Raw genomic sequence first — 19,602 nt, forward strand, 5'->3', positions numbered from 1 at the left:
TCAAACTTATAACCCTAAGACTAAGAGTCACAATCCCCATCAACTGAGCCAGCCAGGTGCCCCAAAGATGGCTTTGGATAAAAACGAGTTGCCCTGCCAAGGAAACCCACCCTCCGATTATGAATACGTATACCAGAAAACGTATGAAATAGAAGGAACCCAGCTGATTAAAATGCCCTCAGATTTGATTTGCACAGGGTTCTAAGTGTTGTGCTCCTCAGCATGGAGAGATTAACAAGCAAGGAGGTTGAATGGAGATCTTTGTACTTCGACCCAACTGTTTGTTACCAGAGGGTCTGTGGGTTTGGTCCGATGCCTAGACCCACAGAGGCAGACGGAGAGACACGTAGCAGGCGCGGCGCGATGTGGGGTTTATTTACTGAGTGGGCTTGGGCCGCGACTGGAGTACAGCACAAATCTGTGACTCAGACCCTTGTTGCTGCTGGCAACTCCCCTGGGTGACCCCCCAGGCTGTGTGCTCCCCACCTTGTGCTCACCATGGCAACCCTTCATAACCCACAGGCCGATGACCCGGGATTAGCTGAGGAGCTGATTTCAGGGCTTGGCCACTGGGGACAGCCTGACCCCAGTGAGCAAAGCTTTCCCCCCGTAAATAGCCATATGCTTTATGTGTGGGGCACGGGGGAAGAGAGGCAGCAGGCTTCTGTCAGAGCCTTGAGGGCCCCAGAGGGGATGGTGTGGGGGGCCATGCAAAAATGGATCTTTTCGGGGCTCCTGGGTGGCTCAGTCAGTTAAGCATCTGACTTCAGCTCAGGTCATGATCTCACAGCTTGTGGGTTCGAGTCCTGCATCAGGCTCTGTGCTGACAGCTCACTCACACGGGAAGGGCAGGTACACCCAGCACAGGGGGCGAAAGGACATTTGTTTAGTGCGGTGGTTTCCCGTGGCTGCCATAACAAGGTGCCACAAGCACGCTGGCTCCAAACAACAGAAGTGTATTCCCTCCCGGTTCTGGAGGCCAGAGGTCCAAAGCCACGGTGTTGCAAGACTACACTACCTCCGGATTCTCCAGGGGAGACTCTGTTCTTTGACTCCACCAGCGTCTGGTGGCTGCTGGCATTTCTTGGCTTATGGTGCGTTACTTCAGCTCTGCCTCTGGGGTCACCCCGCCTCCTCTTCTCCCTGTGACTTCTCTTTTTCTGTGTCTTATCAGGACACATTGGATTTAGGGCCCACTGGGTAATCCAGGATGATCTCCTCTAAACATCCTTAAATTAACTACATTTGCAAAGACCCTTTTTCCAAATTACGTCCCATTCACAGGTTCTAGGAACTTGGATGTGGACCTATCTTTTTGGGCACAACCACTGAACCCACTACACCCAGGTACAGGTTCTATACCCAATGCCCTTAGTCCCTTCAAGAAGGTCAGAGACCACGCTACAAGGCAAACAAACCGAATTGATAATCTAGGTTGCTAGATAAAGTTTTCCAGAAGAGAGGGGGAGTTGAATACCTTGTTTCGTAGACTTTTCAATTTATTTCTCTAGGTGAGACAAAAGCATTCATCTGAGTGAGCCTGTGTAGGAACAATGTCTTATATTGGGGGAATCAGTGACACAGTGAGAGCTAGAGGTTTGGGACGGAGGTCCTTCACCTCCTATTTTTTTTTTTTAAGTTTATTTATTTATTTTGAGAGAGACAGTGAGCAGGGGAGGGGCAGAGAGAGGCAGAAAGAGTGAGAATCCCAAGCAGGCTCAGCACCATCAGCGCAGAGAATCATGTGGGGCTGGAGCTCACGAATCACAAGATCATGATCTGAGCCTAAATCAAGAGTAGGACTCTTGATGCTTAACTGACTGAGCCACCCAGGCGCCCCTCCTTCACCTACTATTGCGTGGCCTTGGGTAATTCAGCCACTCCAACGTTTGGCTTTCTCACCTAAAAAAAGAGGGCAATAGCAATACCCACATCTGAGGGTTGTTGCAATGCATGTAGAGACTCTAGCATGTTCTAGGACATGATGGTTGCCAAATAAACAGCAACTCCTATTGCTGTTGTATATTGCTTTGTTGTTGTTGTTCTTTTAAGATTTTATTTTCAAGTAATCTCTACACATGACGTGGGATTCCAACCCACAACCCCGAGACCAAGAGTTGCGTGCTCCACCAACGGGACCAGCCAGGTATCCCTACTGCTTTGTATTTAGAAAACACTTCCACGTGCACTATGGATTTGTTCCAGGTGCAAACAAGACTGTGGACCGTGTTATTATTTCTATTTTTGCAGGCGAGGAAACAGACAAGTAATGTACTATTACATGAACTTCGAGCCAGACACTCCAGCATTAGACTCCGTGTTCCTTCTACCCCATGGTTCTCTCCCCTTCCGGGTGGCTCAGTTGGCAGCCTGCTGAGGGCAAGCTCATCCATCGCTGTGGAGTATACAGGAGCGTGGGGGAGAGGACCGAACAACGGGGAGGTGGGAAGACACCAAAGAAGTTCCTGATGTTGCCACAACCATCTTTGAAGTTGTGTTGCTCTGTGTTTGGGTGTCTGACCGCCATCTGACGCCATGGCCATTGAACTCTAATCCCGTTGGAGATCTGTGAATGAAGAGTGTGCCTCAGACCCCAAATAGTTGTTTCCTTTAGCCACAGACCCAAAGAGATATTTTCATTGGCATACTTTATGAGTTATTAGAATAATTCTTCTCACTGTCAACATCTATGGCAGCGCCTGACTCACAGAAAAGTGCTCCATGAATATTTGTTGAATGGTCAGTTGACGTCGGTATTTTATTTTCATTAAAGCGTTTCTGATCACGCAGAGCGAGTGTTGAGTGAGGAAGCGTTTTAGGGTGACTCACCACAAAGGGTGGAGAAATGAGTGCAGCTGGGTCTGCCTTTGTATACCGCTCATCATGCAAGTGTTGGCTTTGCCTATTGTTCCAGGACACATTTCTGTCACCACGGATTCCTCCAACATGAGTGAAAGATTGGAATGACAGTATCGGAAGGTCTGGGGACATCTGTCTGTCACAAAGGAAGCATGGTAGCTGCCAACCCATTGTTTAGAAGAATCCAGGGAATGGCTCCAGGTCAAGAGTGGATGAGGTCAGTGTCACTTTCCATCTGGGATGGGCTGGATGGGCCATGGGGAGCTGCCTTCCCAGATGGGCTACTCATGGGGTGTGTTAATTTCCTAGGGAGGCTGTAACAAATTACCTCAAACTGGGTGGCTTAAAACAACAGAAATTTATTTTCTCATAGTTCTGGAGACAACAAATCTGAAACCAAGGTGTTGACAGGCATACCTCCCTCTGAAGGCTCTAGGGGAACCTTCCAGCTTCTTCAGCTTCCTGTGGTTTCCAAGGGTTCCTTGGCTTGTGGCTACATCACTCTGACCTGCCTGTGTCTTCATATGGCCTTCCCCACCCCCCACCCCCATGTTTCTCTTCTCTTTTTACAAGAACACTCGTTATGGGATTTAGAGTCCCATTAATCCAGGATGATCTTGTCTTGAGGTCCTTAACTCACTTACATCTGTAAAGACCCTTTTTCCACGTAAGCTCACCTTCACAGGGACTGGGGGTAAGGACTTGGACTTCCTCTTTTGTGGGCCTCAGTTCAACCCATTAGAGTTGGGGCTGGCTCCCGTTTCTGAAGGCGATACTGATAAAACAATTGTGGAGGGATTCCCAGTCGATTCCAAGCATACTCCTTATTTCCGACTTAAAAGAGGAAATGTTCAATTTAATTTTGTGCATGTAGAAATTCGTTTTCATTTCAGAGAAGGTGACTATCATGAAATCTTGTGATTTTTGACAACTTCCCCAGAAAGATTTTGGACTCTGGATCACCAAAGGAATTTTCTCAGGAGCCAACTTCACATCTTTAAATTCCTTTTCTTCTACATATTAGAAAATCCCTTCCAGCATCTAACACATCACCTTATACTTAAAAAAATACACTGACTTTTAAATTTACTCAGTTCTATTTTTATTAGAAATAATTGACTAGCTCCAAACATGTTCTCATGGAAGGTAAATGAGACATTTCTATCATTTTGAAAAGACACAATAAATGTATTTTATCAAAATTTTTTCATATAGAAAATAAGATCAGGAGGTCATCTGAAAGAGGACAGGTGGATAGGAACGAAAGATCCTTGTGAAGTTATTAGCCATTTAAATCCAATTAATTTAGACCTTCTTCCTGGGAGCATCACACTTATGAGGAAGATGTCAACCAATTCCTAATCAAAGCTGGATAATTAAATATCCAAAGAATTAGTTCATGTTTACTTTTATTTTTCCTAGGGGACAAAATCCTCATCTCTAGAAACACATAAATTCTTTTATTATGACCCCATTGGTCGCAGCATGATTTGTAATTCAAAAATTTAGAAACATCCTAAATATCCATCTGCAGGAAAAGAGTTAAGTAAATAATGGTCTGGTCATGGTCTAGTGCTCCACACCAGCTACAGAGATATACTGAAGCTCCACGCTCAGTGAGGAAGAATCTCCCAGTAGAGGGCAGGGGGGGTGGGGGGGAGAGCAAGTTACAGAGAAGGATTCAGAGCAGTTAAAAGTTGAAAACATGTACAACAAAGCTACATGTTGGTTATGGGTGCCTACATATACAATAAGAAGAGTGGTAGAGAAATATACATGTTTTTCAATGAAACGTATGCAATTCAGGAGAATGGTCCCTCTGGGAAGGATAAGAGGAAGGAACTGATGTCAGGAGAGTACCCAAGGGACAGTATGTGCCGGGGGTAGGGGGGGTTTCTTTCTCAAAAAAAAGTATGTAGAAAACATGAGAATACATTTGGGTTTGCTAGAACGGAATTTGGGCATGTGGGGCTTTCTTTCCCCCGTATGTTTAAAATATTTCATAATTAAAAAAATAAGTTCCCCATTTTCCACTGGCTGAAGAAACTGTATCTTCAAAATGCACTACTGTTGAGCTGATAGCGAAACAAGTGATTAAAAAAATTTTTTTTTCCCAATATTTACTTTTGAGAGACAGAGCTCAAGCAGGGAAGGGGCAGAGAGAGGGACACACAGAACCCGAAGCAGTTCCAGGCTTGGAGCTGTTCGCACAGAGCCCGACATGGGGCTTGAACTCACGGACCGTGAGATCATGACCTGAGCTGAAGTCAGATGCTCAACCAACTGAACCATCCAGGTGCCCCAGGAAACAAGTGATTTTACAAGAAGACTTGTGGGGGCTCCTGGCTGACTTAGTAGGTAGACTGTGCGACTTTTGATCTCCAGGTCACGAGTTGAAGCTCCACGTTGGGCGGAGAAATTACTTAAAAAAAACAGAAATGACACGTGGACCAAATAAAGGAGGTCCAGAGGATGAATAGAGATGCCTGCACCCTGGTTATGCTTCAGGCACATTGTAAATCTGTAATTTTAGGCAACCGTTTGAACCCCAATGTCTTCATCCCTAAAGTGGGGTTAATCTCTCTTGCCTACTTCACAGGGATGTAGTGAGAGTAATTGAGGCTATCATAATTGAAGCAAGAAGTGGTCGTTGGAATAATTGCTGCTAATGACTGAGCAGTTACTGTGTTTTCAAACAGGCAGTAAACATTCATTATTTATTTTAAGGCTGATAACAACTCTATGATGTAGGTATTATTTTCTATGCAGTTTTGTGTGTGTGTGTGTGTGTGTGTGTGTGTGTAAAAATAGTAAGGCTCAGAGACAGATGGTTTATTCATGCTCTTCCCTCCAGAACCAACCCCTGCCAACAAGGAATGGGCAATGACGAGGGGTGGGGGTGAAGTTACCTACAGTGGTCGGTGACCCATGTGGCCTGGCACAGGGAGTTCTGACCAACAAAGACGATGGGTAATAGCCAAGCAAAGCAGATTCCCTCGGGCATCAGAAGTCTTAGAAATGCAGTGAATCGGTCCAGTGGTGGCAGAAACCGAAGTTGAGGGAGGCTGTTGCTCTGGCAGGGTGCACGTGCCTTGGGGGCACCACTGGCCCATTTGTGATTTAAGCTGGGAGATCGTGGAAGTTCTAGATCCGCAGAGGCCAGGAAGCAGCATGACGTTGGCTGGTGATGGTAGGAAGGACGGGAGGGAATTCTAGATGTTCAACACAGAATTCCTGCTCTTTCTCAAACCCGAAATACCCACAGCCTTCCCCAGTGACCTGATAATAACTCCACTTTCTAGTTGCTCAGGGCAAAGTCCTTAGAGTCATTTTGATTCTCTGTCTTTTTGTTTTTTGTTTTCCATATCCCACACCCAACCCATCAGATAATTCTGTTGACTTTATTCAAAATACAGTCAGAACCAGACCACCTTATGCCACCTCCACTACAGCCATCTGGTCTAAGCCACCAGCATCTTGAGCCTGGATTATCACACTGGCTTTTTTTTTTTTTTAAAGATTATATTATTAAGTAATCTCCATACCCAACATGAGGCTTGAACCCACAACCCTGAGATCAAGTGTCACATGCTCTACCAGCTGAGCCAGTCAGGTACCTCTACCAGACTGGCTTTTTAATTGACCAGTTCCCAACCAAGAGTGAGAGTGATTTGTTTCAAGTTTTATTTATTTATTTTAAGGGGGTGGGGAGGAACAGGGGGAGAGAGAGAAAGAGAGAGAGAGAGAGAGAGAGAGAGAGAGAGAGAGAGAATCCCAAGCAGGCTCCATGCTGACAGCTTGGAGCCCAATGTAGGGCTCGAACTCGTGAACTGGGAGATCATGACCTGAGCTGAAATCAAGGGTCAGACGTTTAACCAACTGAGCCACCAGGTGCCCCGAGAATGATTTATTTAAAAATGTCAGATGTTTTTTTGAAACGGCGCAGCTCTGCTCAAAGCCTTCCAATGACTCCCCATTAAGAGCACCCCCAACCTCTCTGGCTTCATTGCCTACTTTTCTCCCCAGAATCCATACTGTTCCAGCCTCCTGAGCTTCCCTGCCTTCCCCAAACACCAGATGGGCAGACGTGCTCCTATCTCAGGCCTCTGATGTTCCCCTGCTGGGAAGGCTTTTCATCCCGATGTCTCTCTGGCTCACTCCTTAGCCTCTTCAAGAACCTTTCCAAACCTTGGCGAGGCCTTCCCCACCCCCAATTCCACGCTTCAGTCCTCCACCTTGCACTGCTTCTCCCTTCCCCTGTTTCTCTCCACTGTCTCTACCACCCGCGAAGCTTCTACATACTCTATGACTTATTTGGGGTACAGTCTGTCTCCCATGCTAGACTGTAAGCTCACGTGGGCAGGGATTTTTGTCAGTTTCGGTCACTGTGTATCCCCAGGACCTAGAAGAGGACCTGAGAACAAATGCTTGGTGAATGAATGAATGAATGAACAGATTATTCATCCCACAAGAGAATCTCTCTCTTTCCAGAACCCCTAAAGACCTCGTTGACACCAAACATTCCCTTTCCAAGTGGCCCTGTGCCATCCACAGCTCCAGCCTCATCTACGGGGTGGACATCAGAAGCAAAAGGAAGCTTCCACTGGTCCCTTTAGTTGGAACATTCTTATCCCTCCTGAGGTCACACACGGGACGCTCTAAGTAGTGTTAGTTGTCCAAGCACATATTTCAGATGATGTCTTCAGTAGCTTCCAGAGGGCAGCCGTCACTTCAGAAACAGCTCCCTATGACTGGCATGTGACTTTTTCCCCCGAAAGATTTGCATCAGTGGGAAGGTAGAGGCGGTAAGAGAGAAGGGAGCAGGAAAGGAAAAAATGGAAGAAATGAGGTCTCAGGACTGCATATGATTCTGGCAGGGAGCCCTTAGACGCAGAGGTAGAACACACAGTGCTTTGCCTCAGTGTCTGATAAAATGACTGCCAGAGAGAGCAGAAATGACGAGGAATCATTTGGGGGAATCCAGGCTGGCCCTCAGCCTGTACGAGGCAGATACGTGTACCTTGGATGATCCGGACTAAAAACAAAACAAAACAAAACAACCCACATTCTTCACAGCGGTGGGTCAATCTTCATGCTTTGACTCCAAGATTTTAAATTTATTCTGCAGTATTTCCCATGAACGGTGATTACATAATTTATATTTACTGAATTTAAGAACCCAGGATCTATGACACATCCTAACACAATGTTAAGCCTCAGGTAGAGCACAGAGAAGTGTAGTCTTTTCGGCAAGGCAAGCTCTCCAACACACAAGTGCACGACTGAGTGTTCCAAGTATGTGTCCACGCCCAGCCGGGTGTCGGGGACCTGCCTCTCCCCCTTTCACTGGACTTTTGATTAGTCGAGAAAGGTTTAATGTCAGAATACACATTATTGCCCATCGAAGCATTTGTCCCAAGCTGCCCATGCCCTGAATACTAAGAAAATGTGCATGAAAATAAAGATGGATACAGCAAGGGGTTCAGTTACTTGTTCTTTCCTGGTTCATGAAAGGTGGGGCAGGAGGCAGAACTACGTGTTGGTTTTCAACTGGCTCTTTTTTTTTTTTTTTGTCAGCAGAAATGTCTTTTTTTTTTTTAATATATGAAATTTATTGTCAAATTGGTTTCCATACAACCCCTAGTGCTCATCCCAAAAGCTGCCCTCCTCAATACCCATCACCCACCCTCCCCTCCCTCCCACCCCCATCAACCCTCAGTTTGTTCTCAGTTTTTAACAGTCTCTTATGCTTTGGCTCTCTCCCACTCTAACCTCTTTTTTTTTTTTTTTCCTTTCCCTCCCCCATGGGTTTCTGTTAAGTTTCTCAGGATCCACATAAGAGTGAAACCATATGGTATCTGTCTTTCTCTGTATGGCGTATTTCACTTAGCATCACACTCTCCAGTTCCATCCATGTTGCTACAAAGGGCCATATTTCATTCTTTCTCATTGCCACGTAGTATTCCATTGTGTATATAAACCACAATTTCTTTATCCATTCATCAGTTGATGGACATTTAGGCTCTTTCCATAATTTGGCTATTGTTGAGAGTGCTGCTATAAACATTGGGGTACAAGTGCCCCTATGCATCAGTACTCCTGTATCCCTTGGATAAATTCCTAGCAGTGCTATTGCTGGGTCATAGGGTAGGTCTATTTTCAACTGGCTCTTTCAGGTTGACCAAAAAAAAAAAAAAAAAAGGTGTGTGTGTCCGTGTGGCAGGGGTTAAAACAAGGCTCTGATCTGGTGTAGTTAACTTAAGCATGCCGGCTCCCAGGTGCCTCTGACGGGAGAATGGATGCCATCATTTCCTTGAACTTCCAGCACCCCTTGGTGGCTCCCTTAGGGAGCAGTCCTCTTGCGCGGGGAGCGTGTGAGGCAACGTAACTGCACATGTGGTGTAGCTGAGATCTCTGTTCTCTGTCTCTGAGGCCACGTAGACGTGGCTCGTTCGTTTCCTGTTAGAAAAGGGATGCTTTTCTTCACCATCTCATGGACTTTCTTACAAAGAAACTGTAGCCCAAAGAGGTTAAATGACTCACCTGAGGGATTCCTGTTGTAAACTAGAGAACGGGACTCAAATTCTGGTCCTTTCCACTATGCTTCATCGGTTAGGAAACAGGCACCCAGAATTCCTGATGTCTGCCCCATCCAACGATCCCGATTTAACAAAAACAGAGCGCTGCAAGGAAGGCATGGTACTAAGGGCTCTCGCGCTCCAACTTCCAACCTTTAGGAGTGGGGATAGGTTGGGCAGGGAGAAGGCCCCAGGTGTGGCCCTGGAGTCCACACTGAGCAGTGTAGGTGGGCATGGGAAACAGATCAACTGCCAGAGAGGGACAGAGCAACAGAGGCGGGGCGCCTGGCCACTGTGGTCTCCAGAGCGGGTGGAACATTTGCAGCCGAGGACCACAAAGCAGGGAGATGTCCCAAGGACAGGAATTCCGGAGTGACAGTCTGCCCTGGGGCCCACAGGTGGTGAGAACACCCTCACAGGGCTCCCTGCCTCTTCCTGTGTAGCCAAGCCCCACACACCTGAGGCCGGGTTCCCAGGGAGGACTGGCAGGTACAGAGGGTAACTGTTCCCTCACCTGGCTCCCGTCCAGTGCCGTCCAGTGCCGTCCAGTGCCAAGAAATCAGGAGCTAGGCAAGACCTTGTTAACTCTTTGGTGACCAGAGGGCAAAAGAAGTCCCAAGGTGCCACTTGTCTCATCCCATTCCTCACCTTGACCTTAACCTCTCTACTTTGACAGAGCCCTACGTGAAAGGTGTGTTTGTGTTTATTTCCAGTGGATGCATTACCCGTGACCACTTAAAATTCACTCCCAATCAAGAAAAGAGGCATATGTTTCCATAACTTATAATCTCATCTGGAGGTGTTCTGAAGTGTGACCCAGACATGATCTTTCCAATCAAAGGCCTGACTCATCATTACACGCAATCATCTGTTTTATTTTAAAACATGTCTATACTGTGTTGAGCACCAACACAGATGTGACCAAGAAACCCACAGTCCTGTCCCAGCAGGCGGCGGGTCCAGTGTGTGACTTGGGGCGGACGGTTATGGTTCACAGTGACAGAAAAAAAGAAAAGGGCAGGAAAGACAAAATGGACTTTGTCCTCAATTCCTGTTCAGGAATCTGAGTGAAAGAAAGAGAGGGATCCTTAAGCTCACAAAGCTCTTCAAAAGCCCCTTCTCTGAATTAGCGGATGTTCAAATATAGACCCTGGGTTGGTGGACCAGCCGGACTTGGTAACAGAAGAGCAAGCTGTTTAATATAACATCCCCACGTTACTGCAAGAAAGAGGGAAATGGGCTGTGCTTTTTAGTTTACGTTTTCGTACAAGTTGAGAGGATATCAGCCTTACACAACCACAATCGTGACAGATCATCTGGTCCGTATAAAAACTCTGCATTTGGGAAAAAGATGTCACCTGACCTACGGGAAGAAATGGACTGAGCTGGATGGTGCCTACACCAGATGGCAGCTTGGGTTCCTTTACTTTAATGATCTTTTCAACGATGACCCCACGGAAGGGTGTGGTATGTGTCGTGAAGACTGGGAATCTCATTTATTTTTACATCAAGCCCTTACATCCACCTGCTTCCTTAAAATTACTATCGTACAGGATTCTTCTCGTGTCCACATCGGTCCTCTGAGGCAGGAAGTAAAGGTTAGAAAATTGGCAGGTTCTGTTTCTCAGGCCAGAGGAACGCACAGGGTTTCCTTCTGTTTCTTGGTTTCTGGAACACTTGAGCCTCAGGCACCATCGGGCCTCCAGCAGCCTCCTTGGCATCCAGGGCTCAGACTTCCCTATTCCCAATCCGGAGGACTTATGTCATGGAAAGAAAAAAGACTGCCCCAAGAGTCCTCGGCTCCTGGGCCCTCATCTGAGGGAAGAGGAAGCAGCAGGTAGGAGCAAACCTTTGAGTCACCAAGTCATCACTGGAGAAGGCAATAAGCAAGCCTAGAGCTTGCCTGATGACCTTATTGTGAGAAACACAGTCCCTTCTCCAAACCATAGACTTCCTGTTTATAATCTAAAATGGGTGCCTTTGAAATGACTTACCCGGGCCAGTGAAAGGCAGTCGCTCATTACATGTTATACTAGGTTAGATTTCTACTTGATGATTCACATGAAATTTGAAAACGGGCCAGACTACCTTGGAATGTGTGTGTTTCAACTGATCAGAAATTGCAAAACGCTTTCGCCATTTACAAATATAGCACTTGAACCCAAGGGCTCCATTGGTATGAATGTTTCCAGACTTGTTTGCCTTTTAACAATAACAGAGCACGGTCGGAATGAAGACCTGATTACAGTTTCTGACATCGATTAAATTATATCATCTTAGTTACAAATCAGTTTACACCATTTTGCTCCATTTTCTATGCACTTTGTCTTTTAAATCATCTTGTATGAAATTTATATTTAAAAAATTTTTCAAAAGGCAAATGCCTCGAGGAGCAAGTCGTTTGCATTGTCTTTCCTTGAGTTACTTTGGGTAAGCGGAGGGATCACCATGGATTTGGAGTGGGGTCGCCAAGCATTTCCATGGGTCATCTTCTTCCACGTGCCCCAGGATGGGGAAGTCGGAAACTCTCTTCTAAACATGTTGGCGGAAGGGCACAATTTTTCAGCTCTTTAGGGCCTGTGAAAACAAAGAGAAAGGTGGCTGTCACTTCTTTTACTGGCACCGTGAATAGTAATCCCATGAGTCATGGTCCTATTGTCCTCTTGTCTAAGACTTGCAGTTCTGGAACCTGGACCTCTTCTCCTCTCTCTGCTCATTCCTCCTGTATGCTTGGTCCTCACATGGCCAGGGGCAGACTTCCAGGTATTTCCAAGCACATAAATCTGTGATGCTATTGTTGGCTGTGTCCCTCAGCCCCCAGTTGTAGAACATTTGCCCTCTCTGCCACCCTCCACCCCATTATGTAACATCTCCCTAACAGAAATAAGAAAAAGACTTCCTCTGGTTATGAGTTTGAATCTTCCGAGTTCTTATGGAATTTTCAGAGACAGAAAGCACTCCTTCCTCTCCTCAATGGTCAATTCTAGGAGTTCACCACCATGTGTGTGGGTGTGTGCAGGGCAGAAGTGGAGGGAGGAGACCTCACTACCAGAAGAATTCTCATCAGAACAGTGACCTGTCTCTGCACCGAATGCTCTTCTGGAAACCACCCAACTCCCTCTGATGCCTGGGAGTGGGGAGATTAGGTATCAAGGTGAAACTTGGTTTGGGTTTTCTTTCGAGTTCAGTTAGTTGAAAAATTAGGACAAGAAGCCAAATTTGGTTAGAGCTCAATAGGAGTCAAATAAAAGCCATCTCTGGTTCTAACTCTCTCTCTCTCTCTCTCTCTCTCTTTTTTTTCGAAACTTAGAAGGGCCAAGCAGTTACCTGTTTCTCCCGGGGAAACTTCAGATGTAGCCCTCACAGAGGTAAGGGGCTTCTGAAAAGGACTCTTTGCTTTTAAAGTAAACTCTATGCCCAACGCGGGGCTCAAACTCAAGATGATGAGATCAGCAGTTGCTTGTTCCTCTGGCTGAAGCAGCCAGGCACCACTGAACCTGATTTCTAGAGGTTTCTATTGGCTCAAGGTTGGGGTTCTAGATATGACCACTCTCATTTATCCACCACATGGGTGTAATTTCTTTACTTACGAGTACCTTCCTGACATTTTTCGAGCAACCAAAATGATGATCCCACCAATGAATCCAATGGCTAGTAAGACTCCAACTATGATTCCAACCAGGGTCACTGTCGCCAGGCCATCTGATTGAGGAGGAAAAAAAAAAGCATGAACCCCAGATAAATGATACACCTGTGTCATTTATAAACAATACCACTGTCCCACTAAAGACGGCAAATAATGTTCTAATTTGCTTCTCCTTATCCAGTAGGAGTTGACTTAGAAGAGATGAAACCTTGGGCTACTCTAATCCCATCTTATGAGTGGCAAGATTCCTGGGTCTCAGGATCTATCAAGCATATCACTCATATTGGGTGGCTTCACTGTTTATTATTAGGTAGTGTTTGTCTGCTGCTATTAAATTAGCCCCTACTTTTATTCTTAGTAACAATAAATTATATGACACCATTCTCCAGCGCTGTCATTAAGTGAGTAGACTCATTTGCGGTTTATTTTCAGATTCAGGTAATTTTCTTTTCTCTCTTAAAAGAGGTTTGAAACCTGTTCTCAGAAGGTTCTGTATTGCACTCTTGTTGACTACAATCCAGGAAAGAAGGTCATTCATCAAAAGATTAGCTTCAAAGAAACTTTTTTTTTTTAAACTCCCACAAAAATATTTTGATAACAAAATCTAGCTTACCTTTCTCAACTGTTGTCTCTGTGTCTTCACCTATTTTCTCTGGAAAGAAAGAGATGTAAGGATACAGAATTATTAGGATTTAATAACTATAATTTAACAACTGGCAAAAGATTAATTTACTCTAAGTGGAAGGCAGCAAGGCACAAGCAAAGAGGATAATTTCTTAAATAAATTGGATCAGAGGATTTTTAGGCAAGCTCTGACATGATCCTATCTTCAAAAGTATTATTATTGAATTTATGAATGCTTCTTCACACCTATGGGCCCATAGCACTTTGGTGTATCTTTTTTCTCACCCACTTTAGAGAGCAGAGTCAAGGAAATTGACCCACAGAAATCTTACATAAATGGTCACAAAGTTTCAGAGGTTTGAATGACACAAGAAGCCAAGGCTGTTGATTCTATGGTCCAATGTCAAGACCGTAGAAAACTCATTCACAGTGATGAGTTTGATTTTGAAAGATTTTGTTTTAGAACAATATACTCTAGTTCTGGAAGATAGGCCCAGACAGTGATTTGTCTTACGTATCAATTCCCTGCTTTTTCTTTAGTAGCAAAACCCACATCTTACAGGGCAGCAATATGCCCAGCTAAGTTTAATGAGGGAATATACCTTGGGGCACCTGGGTGGCTCAGTCAGTTAAGCACCTGACTTTTGGCTTAGGTCATGATCTTGTAGTTCATGAGTTCAAACCCCACATTGGGCTCTGTACTGACAGCTCAGAGCCTGGAGCCTGCTTCAGAATCTGTGTCTCCCCTTCTTTCTGCCCCTCCCCTGCTCACGCTCTGTCTCTGTCTCTCAAAAATAAGCATTAAATTTTCTTTTTTTTTAATGAGGGAATATACCCTTTGTGTTTAGCCTCTGTTATTTTAGGATTTCTCTCTGTAGCCAAACCTAGTCCCATAGTTACAATGTGAATATTCTCATTAACCTATCACATGGGTTTGAGTTATTAACTTAAAGTAATAAAACTGTGAGTTTCTTTCAGATAATTTTACACAATGTCTATTTAAAAATACACGCTTTGGGTTTTATTTTTCCCATCACCCTGCTTGCACACTAAATCCTTAACTCCTCTGGGTGGTGGTGATTTACCTAGTTTGCAGATGGAGAAAAAGTCAAGAGGCTTTGATTTAATGAAACAACAGAGAGAAGTGGATCAATTAGGTGCCTCCCTAGGACTGTGGTTCACAACCTGCAAATACCGCAGATATCCAAGAGCTTTTCTAATCAAAGGGGAAAGCACCATCTGCGAGATGCTTACTTTTCCTAATGCTTGAATTTGAAAGAAGTCTTTGTACCAAGGCTCTCTTCCAAAAAAAAAAAAAAAAAAAAAAAGCACCTTCTCAAGATGGTCCCAGGATAAGAGTGTCTGAATCCAGCTCTGCCAGCTGGCATGAGCTGAACTCATAGCTGTGGAGCATTTACATGGAGCTCAAGCTGATGGTGCTATCCCACCTAAAAAGGGGGTAAGACTGTTGGGTCTGAGGCCAGCCCAGAACAAAGATGTCATGGAATCACTCCTGAAAGGTCATCTTTGGTTGCCAACTACCAGTAGAAAAAAGTCAACCATTCGCTTATCGTGAACTAAACTGGGAGCTGCTGATTCCAGACTTACAACGCATCCTCAGCCATTGTGACACCGTTGGTCAGAAAACATATTACCAAAAATTCATGTGGAAGATTCATTACCAAATTAAAGCTTATTAGTTCTATACTCCCTGGCTCCCACCCGGTGACGATGGCTGCAGTCATGAGAATGTGTCATACATACATGTGAACGTCATCATACTTGGGTGTTTCGTGGGAAAGACATCTGCTGCCCTAATAAAATCAGCTCTTAAAAACCAAGTGCTTATAATTATATTTTAACTCACATGTGAAAATTTCTGGGATACTGGTGTGTTATGGGGAAATGTGCGGTAAGTCACGGTTTTTGTGACAGGGTGGGGCAAGAGACAGGACAGGAGACTAATCATGAGTATTTTCCAGAGAACTGAGAATTTTGTTTTAAAGGAATAGGAGAGGTATCCTGGTATTATGGGAAGAAGCCTCCATTTTCTGCAGGTAATTAGCCGTCAACTCATTTACACGCAACCGATTCTCCAAAATTTTGAAATGTTTTCCAATGACCATATTGATGATTCTTTCCTTCCATAGCCCTATTTGGTTCTATCTAGTGCTTAAATGGTAAGCATTTTTTGGGGTGCCCTGGGTGGCTCAGTCGGTTGAGTGTCCTACTTCAGCTCAGGTCATGATTTCACAGCTGTGAGTTCAAGCCCCATGTCGGGCTCTGTGCTGACAGCTTGGAGCCTGGAGCCTGCTTCAGATTCTGTGTCTCCCTCTCTTTCTGCTCCTCCCCCACTCATGCTCTGTCTCTCTCTCTCTCAAAAATAAATAAACATTAAAAAGAATAAATAAATGGTAACCATTTCTTTAGCATCTCAGAGAGACTTTGTGGCTTTATTCCCAAAGTACTTCATAGAGCTTTTTTCTTTCCTATCATGGTAAAATACACATAACATAAAACTATCCTCACCATCTTTAAATAGCCAGTTCAGTGGCACTAAACACATTCGCTCTTGTGCCACCACCACTGCCATCCATCTCCAGGACTCTTCCTATCTCACAAAACTGACACCCCATAGCCATTAAACCAACTCCTCACTCCTTCCCCCAAGCCCCTGGCAACCACCCTCCTACTTTCTGTCTCTATGAATTTGACTCTAGGCAGTCTAGTACCTCATATAAGTGGAATCATACAGTGTTTGTCTTTAGGTGACTGGTATGTTCCAGTTAGCATAATGTCCTCAAGCTTCATGCATATTGTAGCATGTGTCAGAATTTTCTTCCTTTTAAAGGCTGAATATTAGTTCATTAAATGTATATATCACATTTTGTGTATTCATTCATGTTGATGGACATCTGAGCTGCTCTCGTGTTCTAGCCATTGTGAATGATGCTGCTATGGACATTTTGTGCACAAATATAAAGCAATTAAAAAAAATCAGAAGCATTATAGTTTTTAAAAACAGAATGGTGATAGGGTCTAGAAATGTATACTGAACAATAAAGAGTAATTTTCTAGGTGTTCAGATGGGCAACTGATTGGAGGAACCATTAATTTAGGTAAGGTCTTTATGTTGACTTTCATTTAAAGATGGAAACACTCATCTAGATAAAATAATTAGCAAACATTCAGTGCAATTATTGGAGGATCACTTTTTTCCCTCTCCCACCCCCATCTACTCCAAAAGAAATAAAGAAATAAAGAAAAAAATCTCAAATAGGAGCCCCTGCGTGGCTCAGTCAGTTGAACATCCAACTTTGGCTCAGGTCATGACCTCACAGTTCGTGATTCAAGCCCCTCGTTGGGCTCTGTGCTGACAGCTCAGAGCCTGGAGGCTGCTTCGGATTCTGTGTCTTCCTCTCTCTCTGACCCACCCCCACTCACACTCTGTCTTTCTCTCTCTCTCTCTCTCTCTCTCAAAGATAAATAAACATTAAAAAAAAATCCCAAACAACTGAATTTCTCCTAAAAGCTCTAGAAATAGGAGGCTTTTTTTTCCATTGCTAAGTTGTAATGGCAATTATTTTTCCTCCTTCTCAGTGATGGTCTATACCCATAATAATGGCCAAGACCCAAGACAGTGCTCCATTCACATTGCTGCAGGCATCAACTATGAATCACAAGGACAGCCCCAAATCCTGGTAAGACTGGTTACATAGGTTGCTTGGGTTTTCTGCTCCTGGGAGTCAATGCGAAGTTCTTAGTGTGACATTGTATCAAGTTACAGTCAGCAACATGACACTGGTAGCTAACTTGCCCCTTAGGGACATTTTCACTAGTTGTCATTCAAAGTGGAGAGCTGTGTTCAGCAACCCAATAAATCGGATTCAGTTTAGCAACCCTATAAGTTGAATTCTGAAGCTAGCACATAAGGCTTGGTTCAGAATTCACTCTTATGTTCCAATATATGTGCCACTAATCATTGGATTTGTTCATGGATATTTGGAATGCACTGATCATGCAAAAGAAGACCAATACCTATTGGGGCGACTGATTTTCTTACCTATGGAGTGACTGGTCACCACATTCAAGGTTGTGGTGCTCTGGCTTTCTTCATTGGCATGGCCTGTACTTTCTTGAGTCGGCCCATCCTCTATGTGAAAGTCTGTTATACTCTCTGTATTTGTTGGCACCTGTTGGAGAAGTAAATGAGACAAAAGAGAAATAAAATCTAATGTTTTAAAATATATATTCAGCCTTATAACAGAAAGGGATTTAAAGTGGCATAAATATATAAAATATGTGATGACTTAAATTTAAACAGGAAACAAGAAAACAAACAGAAATGACAGAGTGGGGATAGGAATAAAACCAAACGTACTCCACAAATAAATATCAAATGTTGACTCCATAGGGTCTTAATTCTTTAGAAAATACCAGGTCACTAGGCTTTAATTCCTTATCTCCCTGAACTTAAATGGCATTTTTCCTTTATTTGGCACATATTATGTTGTATCCTGTTTCAATGCCCTCCCTCCTCCAATTAGAGTAATAACTGAATTTTATTGAGAGCTTACTACGTGCTAAGCCTTTTAAATACCTTCTCATTTATTCCACAAACAACCCTCTAAAGTCAATCCTAATATTAGTCCTATAGTCTGGATGAGGCCAAGAGAGATTAGACAACATGCCCAAAGTCAGACAGCTAACAAGCAACAGAAGGTGACTTAGAAGTGGTTCTGTTGACTTCAAAGTTCATGCCAATGTGGCATTGGACAAATAAGCTCATCAGCACAGGCAACAAAAGCAAAATTAGATAAGTGGGACCCCATCAAACTTAAAAACTTCGCGCATCGTAAGACACAATCAACAGAGTAAAAAAGCAATCTGTGGAATGGGAGAAAATATTTACCAATAATATATCTGATAAGGGTATAAAGAACTCCTAGCACTTAGCAACAAAGAATCAAATAACTTGACTCAAAAATGGGCAGAAGGGCTCGCACAGACCTTTCCCCAGAAATGATAGACAATGGTCAACAAGCGTATGAAAGATGCTCAGTGTCTTAACATAAACATCAGAAAAAGGCAAATTAAAACCACCATGAGACGATCAGCTCACTCCTGTCAAAAGAATGGGAAATAACGCACTGGCAAGAAGGTGGAGAGACTGAAATCGTTGTATCCTGTTGGCGGGGATGTAAAATGGTGTAACCGCTATGGAAAACAAGATAGAGGTTCCTCCAAAAAAATTAAAAATAGAACTACTTTATGACCCATCAATCCCACTTCTGGGTGTATACCCGATTGAAAGCAAGATCTGGAAGAGGTGTTTGCACATCCATTTTTCATGGCAGCACTGTGCACAAGATCCAAGAGTTGGAAGCAACTCAAACATCCACTGACCAATGAACAGATGCACAAAATGTGGTACACACATACAGTGGAATAATAATCAGCCTTGAAAAGGAAGGACATTCTCACATGCACTACAACGTGGATAAATCCTAAGGACACTCTGCAAAGTGAACTAAGCCAGTCATAAAGTATCCTTGCATGTGGTTGCACGGCTGTGGGGCAACTTCCTCTCTTCCGGGGACACTCTTCCTGGGACACTCACCAGACCTGTCGGGCCAGTAGACTCCTCAGGGTCTGCACCGGCACCTGTGGTCACCACCTTGTCTTCTGCACCTAGGGTCACCATGCCATCTTCCACACCTGGTGTCATAATGTCATCTTCTGGCCGGACTGTGCTAGCTAAAAAAGAAAGACTGGGTCAGGGCTTAAGGTAGAAATTGTGTGGGCAGACCTAACTGGCCAGCTACAATCAGATTATTTTCTTTACCATTTCTTTTGGGGATTGTTTTTGGGGGGAGGGTCATCTTTCCAGCTTAC

At 44.2% G+C, this 19,602-nt stretch overlaps 1 protein-coding gene across 1 annotated transcript in view; it reads right to left on the minus strand.

Annotated features, from left to right (window-relative positions):
- Positions 1-10,286: 10,286 nt before the first annotated feature.
- Positions 10,287-19,602, minus strand: part of PDPN (podoplanin) — a 28,407-nt gene continuing 19,091 nt past the window's right edge. Inside the window, 5 exon segments of the mRNA XM_049618054.1 lie at positions 10,287-12,014; positions 13,028-13,139; positions 13,697-13,735; positions 17,771-17,900; positions 19,328-19,464. Coding sequence (XP_049474011.1) covers positions 12,008-12,014; positions 13,028-13,139; positions 13,697-13,735; positions 17,771-17,900; positions 19,328-19,464 — 425 coding nt within the window. The 3' untranslated portion in view covers positions 10,287-12,007.

Source organism: Panthera uncia, assembly GCF_023721935.1.
Source record: "Panthera uncia isolate 11264 chromosome C1 unlocalized genomic scaffold, Puncia_PCG_1.0 HiC_scaffold_4, whole genome shotgun sequence".
NCBI lineage: Eukaryota > Metazoa > Chordata > Mammalia > Carnivora > Felidae > Panthera > Panthera uncia.